The sequence below is a fragment of the Oncorhynchus tshawytscha genome, linkage group LG25 (genome assembly GCF_018296145.1).
Source record: "Oncorhynchus tshawytscha isolate Ot180627B linkage group LG25, Otsh_v2.0, whole genome shotgun sequence".
In the NCBI taxonomy this organism is placed as follows: domain Eukaryota; kingdom Metazoa; phylum Chordata; class Actinopteri; order Salmoniformes; family Salmonidae; genus Oncorhynchus; species Oncorhynchus tshawytscha.
The window spans coordinates 39118801-39128800 of NC_056453.1; the positions used below are offsets into that span (position 1 = coordinate 39118801).

At 45.7% G+C, this 10000-nt stretch overlaps 1 protein-coding gene across 1 annotated transcript in view; it reads left to right on the plus strand.

The window, feature by feature from the left end:
- The window catches only part of LOC112224035 (dual specificity mitogen-activated protein kinase kinase 6), a 64667-nt gene extending 55372 nt beyond the window's left edge, over positions 1 to 9295 (plus strand). The window contains exons 9-12 of the mRNA XM_042305737.1: positions 1614 to 1691; positions 2380 to 2519; positions 7177 to 7222; positions 8264 to 9295. Coding sequence (XP_042161671.1) covers positions 1614 to 1691; positions 2380 to 2519; positions 7177 to 7222; positions 8264 to 8341 — 342 coding nt within the window. The 3' untranslated portion in view covers positions 8342 to 9295. The remainder of the gene's footprint in view (positions 1 to 1613; positions 1692 to 2379; positions 2520 to 7176; positions 7223 to 8263) is intronic.
- Positions 9296 to 10000: the final 705 nt, after the last annotated feature.

A 10000-nucleotide genomic window follows, 5' to 3' on the forward strand; every position in this document is an offset into this window, starting at 1 on the left:
CTTTTCGGCATGGCCTCTGAAGTAGGCTACGGCAGTTTTTGTAATTTTTTTCCACCTTGACTTAGTGCTAGCGCGCTAGCTGACTGACATCTGGAATCTATCAATTTTGGGTTTCCCTGACTCCATCGGCCCGGCGAGGCGCCCTCCTCCCCCTCGCTTTGGTAGCTACCTCAGCCTGTACTTTTTTCAAAGTTTTACCAGGATGGGCCCCAGCCATCAAATCTGTTAGTCTGCTCTACATTTATATTACATTTTAGTTCGCTATCTCTCTTTGCTTCTAATCTGCCGCTATGTTTTAGTTGTGTTCTCGCTGGTCTTCAGTAGTTGGGCTCTAGCTTGCCGACCATAACCATGGTTGTTGGCTAGGCTGGCTAGGCTAATAGCTAGTTGGCTAAATAGCTGACGTTAGCTGGCTGGCTAGCTTGCTGCATATAGCTAACATTCTTTGATAACTGGTTAGATGGTGTTATCTATTTTCAAAACTTTGGTTTTCTTTAATGCAGCTGTAAGCTAGGTGTTGATAGCAACTGGCTGACTCATGCACAGCTAGTAGGGCTAACGTTAGCAGGCTAGTTGGTTAGCAACCTTGCCAGTTGATTTGTATTGATAACATTCATAAAGTATTTGCTTCTAAGTTGTCTGAAAATTAAACTAAAACCTGTAGTCATCAGTGGAATCTATTTGGTTTAATTTGAAGTTCTACATTTGAAGATATTTCTGCTGGAGTTTACATTATAGGGAATAGGCTGGCTTGCCAGTCCTCCATATTACATCACACCCCTGAAAAACATTTTCCTTCAGCATGCTTCAGAATTCGGATAGGTTTTGCTTCCCGAGAGGCGCAGCGGTCTAAGGCACTGCATCGCACTACAGATCCTGGTTCGATCCCGGGCTGTGTCGCAGCTGGCTGCAACTGGGAGACCCATGAGGCGGCGCACAATTGGCCCAGCGTCGTCCCGGTTAGGGGAGGGTTTGGCCGGCCGGGATGTCCTCTTCCTATCGCACTCTAGTGGCTGAGACGGTCGCCAGTTGTGCCGTGTTTCCTCCGACACATTGGTGCGCCTGACTTCCGGGTTTAGCGAGTAGCGTGTCAAGAAGCAGTGCGGCTTGACAGGCTCGTGTTTCTGAGGATGCACGGCTCTCGACCTTCGCCTCACCCGAGTCTGTACGGGAATTGCAGCGATGGGACAAGACTGTAACTACCAATTCAATACCACAAAATTGGGGAGAAAAAGGGGTAAAAAGTATGTCAATCTTAATAATTATGTAAAACAAAAATAGAAAAGAGAGGTAACTTTGCATTGGGCCTTTTTGATGTGTTTACTAATGCAAATCCATATGTCACACGTGGTAACGTTTATGCTAGCTACCCTTTTAATAACCTCCAGTGTGCCCAAACAGTGTGTCCACGGGGCCATTTGATTGACTGAGGCAGTCTTTTGGTGCCATGGTAACGCTCAGAGAACAGACCGGGCTGTGTGTGTTCAAGAGGTACAGATGACGGAGGAGGTTGGGTCGTCTAGGACAACTGTCAGTTAGCGACGCTAAAGTGATGTGTGTGTGTGTGTGTGTGTGTGTGTGTGTGTGTGTGTGTGTGTCATTCTGTCCCCTAGCCGGAGAGGATCAACCCAGAGACTAATCAGAAAGGCTACAATGTCAAGTCTGACATTTGGAGTTTAGGAATCACTATGGTGAGTCTCAATTTTATATAACTTTTTATTATTAATATTTATGCAGATTAATTTATTCTAACAAAATTGTTATGTGATTATTACACTAGTAGGTATATTAAAAAAAATATATATTAAAAAAAATCTACATTAAACTAGCAACCTCTGATACCGTAAGGTCAGGTACAGTAACTACAGATAAATCTTTTTTTATTTTTCCTGAATGATGTCTTCACTATGTAACCAGTACGTCATTGCCAGTAATAGCCTTAAGTGAGCAGATAAGAGTTCTATTGAATTGAAATGCATTGCTGTTCATATAGAACAGGTTCTTCTTCATGTTCAAGAAAAAGCCCTGCCTTCTCTGTGAGACACGATGACACACTACGGCTCTGCTCTAGACTAACTGGTGTCTAGACATTTTATTAGGAGAGTTGTTACATATTCCTAGCTCTCATTTGCACGTCCTGAACTGTGTCACACCCAAAGAACAGTTTTGGTTTTTAAAATAAATGTGATGCTCCTCCCTAACTGCCTATGGTGGTTTTCAGTAATGTAACACTGTCCAGGGTCATAATAAACCAATTGTACGCTTTTATGTACATCTTATTTCAATTTTCTGCATTTTATGTACAGTAATACAATGGTGCCTGACCTCTATTCCCTGTCATATCTTGTGCCCTGTGATATCCTGTGCCCCCTTCTTCAGATTGAACTGGCCATCCTGCGGTTCCCCTATGACTCCTGGGGCACGCCCTTCCAGCAGCTGAAGCAGGTGGTGGAGGAGCCATCGCCCCAGCTCCCTGCTGACCAGTTCTCCCCTGAGTTGGTTGACTTCACCTCCCTGTGGTATGTTCTCCTCTCCCTGTAAAGCTAGTCTGGTTCTATATCTGTTATGGCTGTCTTTCCAACTCTATGGTCATTGTTATGATTGTTATGCCAGAGACGACAGTTAGAGTTGGCATCAGAAACAGATCTAGGACCAGGCTACCTGTACATCACCTAGTCCCTCCAGGCTACCTGTTCATCATCTAGTCCCTCCAGGCTACCTGTTCATCATCTAGTCCCTCCAGGCTACCTGTTCATCATCTAGTCCCTCCAGGCTACCTGTTCATCATCTAGTCCCTCCAGGCTACCTGTACATCATCTAGTTAGACCCTCCAGGCTACCTGTTCATCATCTAGTCCCTCCAGGCTACCTGTTCATCATCTAGTTAGACCCTCCAGGCTACCTGTTCATCAGTTAGTCCCTCCAGGCTACCTGTTCATCATCTAGTCCCTCCAGGCTACCTGTTCATCATCTAGTCCCTCCAGGCTACCTGTTCATCATCTAGTCCCTCCAGGCTACCTGTTCATCATCTAGTCCCTCCAGGCTACCTGTACATCATCTATTTAGTCCCTCCAGGCTACCTGTTCATCATCTAGTCCCTTCAGGCTACCTGTTCATCATCTAGTCCCTCCAGGCTACCTGTACATAATCTAGTCCCTCCAGGCTACCTGTTCATCATCTAGTCTCTTCAGGCTACCTGTACATCATCTAGTCCCTCCAGGCTACCTGTACATCATCTAGTCAGACCCTCCAGGCTACCTGTTCATCATCTAGTCTCTTCAGGCTACCTGTACATCATCTAGTCCCTCCAGGCTACCTGTACATCATCTAGTTAGTCCCTCCAGGCTACCTGTTCATCAGTTAGTCCCTCCAGGCTACCTGTTCATCATCTAGTCCCTGCAGGCTACCTGTTCATCATCTAGTCCCTCCAGGCTACCTGTACATCATCTAGTCCCTCCAGGCTACCTGTTCATCATCTAGTCTCTTCAGGCTACCTGTACATCATCTAGTCCCTCCAGGCTACCTGTACATCATCTAGTCAGACCCTCCAGGCTACCTGTTCATCATCTAGTCTCTTCAGGCTACCTGTACATCATCTAGTCCCTCCAGGCTACCTGTACATCATCTAGTTAGTCCCTCCAGGCTACCTGTTCATCAGTTAGTCCCTCCAGGCTACCTGTTCATCATCTAGTCCCTGCAGGCTACCTGTTCATCATCTAGTCCCTCCAGGCTACCTGTACATCATCTAGTCCCTCCAGGCTACCTGTTCATCATCTAGTCCCTCCAGGCTACCTGTACATCATCTAGTCAGACCCTCCAGGCTACCTGTACATCATCTAGTCAGACCCTCCAGGCTACCTGTACATCATCTAGTCCCTCCAGGCTACCTGTTCATCATCTAGTCCCTCCAGGCTACCTGTTCATCATCTAGTTAGTCCCTCCAGGCTACCTGTACATCAGTTAGTCCCTCCAGGCTACCTGTTCATCATCTAGTCCCTCCAGGCTACCTGTTCATCATCTAGTCCCTCCAGGCTACCTGTTCATCATCTAGTTAGACCCTCCAGGCTACCTGTTCATCATCTAGTCCCTCCAGGCTACCTGTACATCATCTAGTCCCTCCAGGCTACCTGTTCATCATCTAGTCCCTCCAGGCTACCAGTTCATCATCTAGTCCGTCCAGGCTACCTGTTCATCATCTAGTCCCTCCAGGCTACCTGTTCATCATCTAGTCCCTCCAGGCTACCTGTTCATCATCTAGTCCGTCCAGGCTACCTGTTCATCATCTAGTCCCTCCAGGCTACCTGTTCATCATCTAGTCCGTCCAGGCTACCTGTACATCATCTAGTCCCTCCAGGCTACCTGTTCATCATCTAGTCCCTCCAGGCTACCTGTACATCATCTAGTCCCTCCAGGCTACCTGTTCATCATCTAGTCCCTCCAGGCTACCTGTACATCATCTAGTCCCTCCAGGCTACCTGTTCATCATCTAGTCCCTCCAGGCTACCTGTACATCATCTAGTCCATCCAGGCTACCTGTACATCATCTAGTCCCTCCAGGCTACCTGTTCATCATCTAGTCCCTCCAGGCTACCTGTTCATCATCTAGTCCCTCCAGGCTACCTGTACATCATCTAGTCCCTCCAGGCTACCTGTTCATCATCTAGTCCCTCCAGGCTACCTGTACATCATCTAGTCCCTCCAGGCTACCTGTACATCATCTAGTCCCTCCAGGCTACCTGTTCATCATCTAGTCCCTCCAGGCTACCTGTTCATCATCTAGTCCCTCCAGGCTACCTGTTCATCATCTAGTCCCTCCAGGCTACCTGTTCATCATCTAGTCCCTCCAGGCTACCTGTTCATCATCTAGTCCCTCCAGGCTACCTGTTCATCATCTAGTCCCTCCAGGCTACCTGTACATCATCTAGTCCCTCCAGGCTACCTGTTCATCATCTAGTCCCTCCAGGCTACCTGTACATCATCTAGGGACTGTCTAGAGAGCTTGTTGGAGTGAGACTCACAAGACCATTTCTCTTGACAACAATTCCCAGTTGTTGTAATAACCACAAGCCCTTTATGACCAGGACTGAATGTGATGCATGTGCCCAGGCTTCCGAAAGCTACCCTCTGTGGAGTGTCTTAACATTCACTCTCACCAGCCTGTTATGTCCACTGTTAGGTCTTCACACCAAGTATTTCCTATCTACTCATGTTGTGTTTTTCCCTTCCCTTCCCGTAACCCATAATTGTTATGAATTTGTTTTACATGTAGACCTACGGTACAGAAACATAAATGTCATTTTCCCCAACAGTTTGAACCTTGCTCATCGGTTATCTTTGTCTGTTGTGTTGTATGTACAATGTCGGCCCTAGTTGTTTTCGGTCTTACGGCTGTCCAAAATGGAACCTATTGCTTCTCGTATGTAATGCACTGCATTTGACCAGTGCTAATCTCTCTTTGATAATTGGTCACATACTGCACACTGTGTATCCACATTCTAAGTACCATCTGAAGTCCTGTTATTACTCATGCATGCAGGTATTCATCATTCATCTCTTACCAGGATGTTTATCCCACGTTTAGCTGGGCTTTGGCATAATTTACCAGTAGAGCTGTGGTTTAATTCAGCCGGGTCAGATGTTAAAGCAGGATTTTCCAGAAGTGGATCAACAGCATTGTTTTATACCCCGGTGACTCAACTGTTTATGTGACAATAGGAAATTGGAATACCTGAGCAAACCTCTCCTCTGGCTTGAATAGAGACTATCCTCCTGTTGAAGGGGGGTCTATAAACATTTAAAAGGGAAGAGTGGTCTATAAACATGTAAAATGGGGCATTGGGGATACTCTTACCTCACCCTACAATATCAGGCATACACACTAGAGCCCTGCACAGGCATGAATTTTCTCAGCCCTCATGCCCACAAAGCCTCAGCCCTACCCTAGCCATGCCCACAAAGCCTCAGCCCTACCCTAGCCATGCCCACAAAGTGCAGGCCCTACTCTACCCAGGGCCACAAAGTTCAGGCCCTACTCTAACCAGGCCCACAAAGTCAGGCCCTACTCTACCCAGGCCCACAAAGTCAGGCCCTACTCTACCCAGGCCCACAAAGTCAGGCCCTACTCTACCCAGGCCCACAAAGTCAGGCCCTACTCTACCCAGGCCCACAAAGTCAGGCCCTACTCTACCCAGGCCCACAAAGTCAGGCCCTACTCTACCCAGGCCCGATTTGCTTTTGCCAAATGATAGGAAATCAGAAATAACTTCCTCCGTTAGTGTCCGTTAGGCACAGCTGCACAACATAGCTCTTAAAGGGGCAGTGGCGTCTTTAAAAGGAAAATGACATACTTTGTAATTAGAATCCCCAAAATAAAATGTTGAGTGAATAAGAATGAGTAATGAATTATATGTATTCATATTTATAATACAGTTATTAGTATTCTTAATAATGACAATCTGGATGTGTCCAATGGGGTAAATGCAGATGGATAAACCCTAATTATGCTGCATGTTATAGGCTGAAGTTGATCGTGCTTATTGCTAATAGCACATCTGATAATATAGGCCATGCATAGAAATTGTATTTTAGATGGTGTCAGCGTCATTTTTTTATTAATACATTTTGAGGTGTAATGCCCTTTCTAAAAAAAGTCACCAGAACTGAGCTTTTCACTCTTTCTACATATAAATTATCTCGACGAAGATCCCGAACCCTCTAAGCAAGGGGACTGGAATTAGGCAATCTCGCAGTTTTAATATGTACAAAATTAGCCTCTTTCTCTAAAAGCATGATGGTCATGACTTTCTGAGATGAAAGGGGAGGTTAACTTTGCCCCAGACAACCAATCAAATCCAGTTTCAGTAAGAAGACATCTACTTGGCCCCAGACAATCAATCTGAGATCCACTTAAGTTTCAGTCATGGCATTTATTTGTTGCTTTTACCCCTGAGCTAATTAACTCCCACATGGATAGATCACATGCTGAACACTGTACTACAATTTTATTTTTTTATCTCTGTCTCTCTCTTTCGTTTCTTCTCAACTGTTATTTTTACTCTGTTAACAGTTCCACGTTCGCTTGCAGCTGATGCAATCATTCAGTCTGCCTGGACTGGGAGATACGTTACCAGATATTACGAATCTAATCTTCTATCTCATTGCCCATTTTCATTCTCAGCTTAAAGAAAAATTCCAAAGAGCGGCCAAACTACCCAGAACTCATGGTGAGTGTGTTTTGAATTTAGGAGATCTCCCGTTATGTGGACACAATAATGTGTCCTCTTGCATTTACTATTAGTTCACCACTAGATGGCAGACTTAGTCCAGTGATACATCATGTTTTGTAATCAATCAAATTTCAATCAAATGTATTTATGAAGCCCTTCTTACATCAGCTGATGTCACAAAGTGCTGTACAGAAACCCAGCCTAAAACCCCAAACAGCAAGCAATGCAGGTGTAGAAGCACGGTGGCTAGGAAAAACTCCCTAGAAAGGCCAAAACGTAGGAGGAAACCTAGAGAGGAACCAGGCTCTGGGGGGTGGTCAGTCCTATTCTGGCTGTGCCGGGTGGAGATTATAACAGAACAGAGCCAAGATGTTCAAATGTTCATAGATGACCAGCAGTGTCAAATAATAATAATCACAGTAGTTGTCGAGGGTGCAACAGGTCAGCATCTCAGGAGTAAATGTCAGTTGGCTTTTCATAGCCGATCATTCAGAGTATCTCTACCGTTCCTGCTCTCTCTAGAGAGTTGAAAACAGCAGGTCTGGGACAGGTAGCACGTCCGGTGAACAGGTTAGGGTTCCATAGCCGCAGGCAGAACAGTTGAAACTGGAGCAGCAGCACGACCCGGTGGACTGGGGACAGCAAGGAGTCTTCAGGCCAGGTAGTCCTGAGGCATGGTCCTAGGGCTCAGGTCCTCCGAGAGAGAAAAAGAAAGAAAAAGAGAGAGAATTAGAGAGAGCATACTTAAATTCACACAGGACACCGGATAAGACCGGAGAAATACTCCAGATATAACAGACTGACCCTCGCCCCCTGACACACAAATTATAGCATCATAAATACTGGAGGCTGACACAGGAGGGGTCGGGAGACACATCAACTCCCCATTTAATCATCTCCCCACTTCGTGTAGATTTTTATCCAATCAATGCAATTGATTACATATCAAACTGTTGTTGAGGATATTATTTTAATGTTATATTTGATTCTGCATAAATCAGTCTCTTCTTTTCTTGTGGTTTCTTCTCTCCATCCCAGCAACATCCCTTCTTCATCTCCCATGAATCCTTAGACACCGACGTGGCTAGCTTTGTCAAGGTCATCCTCGGGGACTGACGAGCGCCCTGATCAAACCCAACCCAATGCTCTGACCAATGACCACGGGGGAGGCGGACCTACAAAAAAAAGCACCAATCGCCAACACTATTACCTGCGGGACTCCACCCCCTCCCTAGTTCCCGACCCCCTCCCTTTGGCACAGTGCAGATGGACATTAGAGGAACTCAGAGGAACTGAGTGAGGAGTTAACCTTAAGGCCCTTGCATATTAGATATGGGCAGGCGGCCAAAATGGGGGAAATTACTGGAATTTTCAGTATTGGAGCACCGGCCCATATATAATCTGGATTCATTTAAATGTATAATAATATCTGTTTGAAATGTAATTTCCCCCTCTCCTCGACCTCTAAATTTGTCCCACCCTTGTTACTGTACTAGACCCAGTACTAAAACAGATTTCATTGTTAAATGTTAGTGAATTAAGCAGCGTGTGGATTATGCCCTGTCCCATACAGTACCACAGCATGAGTCATAATACCCATAAAACCTAGCGGTCAAACAGGGAAATGGTTCCATTCATTTTTCCCCATTGGGGATTTTAGAAACACTTCAAATAAGGGCTGTGTTTGGTGTAGACTTACCGTGACATGACGTTTTGATAACAAAATGTGTTTTGAAGAGAGTGTGTGCCGATAGCACACCATTACTCTCAGGTCAGTAGAACTTGTCATCGATGCGGAAGTGCGGCCTTGTGACATCATCATTGTAAATCTCTCTCAGACGAGGTGTCTTTCATCAATATATTCGCCTGTATTTACCCCCCTCAAAAAAACGAAATGCTAATTAGCTGCTAATGTTGCTATCATAAAGATCTACAAATGTCGTGATGATCTGGACTGACGAATCGAGGCAAAGGTAAGAATCTCTGGATCACAGGAGGCTGCTGAGGGGAGGCTCATAATAACGGCTGGAATGGCATCAAACACAAGGAAACCATGTGTTGGGGCCTCCCGGGTGGCGCAGTGGTTAAGGGCGCTGTCCTGCAGCGCCAGCTGTGCCATCAGGCTCTGTCGTAACCGGCCGCGACCGGGAGGTCCATGGGGTGACGCACAATTGGGCTAGCGTCGTCCGGGTTAGGGAGGGTTTGGCTGGTAAGGGATGTCCTTGTCTCATCGCACACCAGCGACTCCTGTGGCGGGCCGGGCGCAGTGCACGCTAACCGAGGCCCATGGTGTTTCCTCCGACACATTACTGCGGCTGGCTTCCGGGTTGGATGCGCGCTGTGTTAAGAAGCAGTGCGGCTTGGTAGCTACTAAAACAATTGGATACCACGAAATTGGGGGGAAAACGGGGTAAAGAAAAGAAAAAAAACATCTGTTGGATACCATTCCATTAATTGTGTTTCAGCCATTACTATAAACCCATCCTCCCCAATTAAGGCGACACCAGCCACCTGTGCTCTGGATTAATTATCTGATATTAGTAATTACTCAATTGGCTACATTTCTTTAAATGGGCAATTCTGTGAAGTGTCTAGTGCAAGTTTTAAATTGACAATAAATTGACTATCTGTTAGCAAAGGTGTATTTTTATTTATTTTTATGTTTAATTTTATTTGATGCGCAGGAGCTTGCAGGGAATTGTAATGTGTGTGTTGTCTGCTTTGATGCTAATAAGCATTTGTTTAAATCTGAAAGTCATCTTGTCCTAGAGAGAT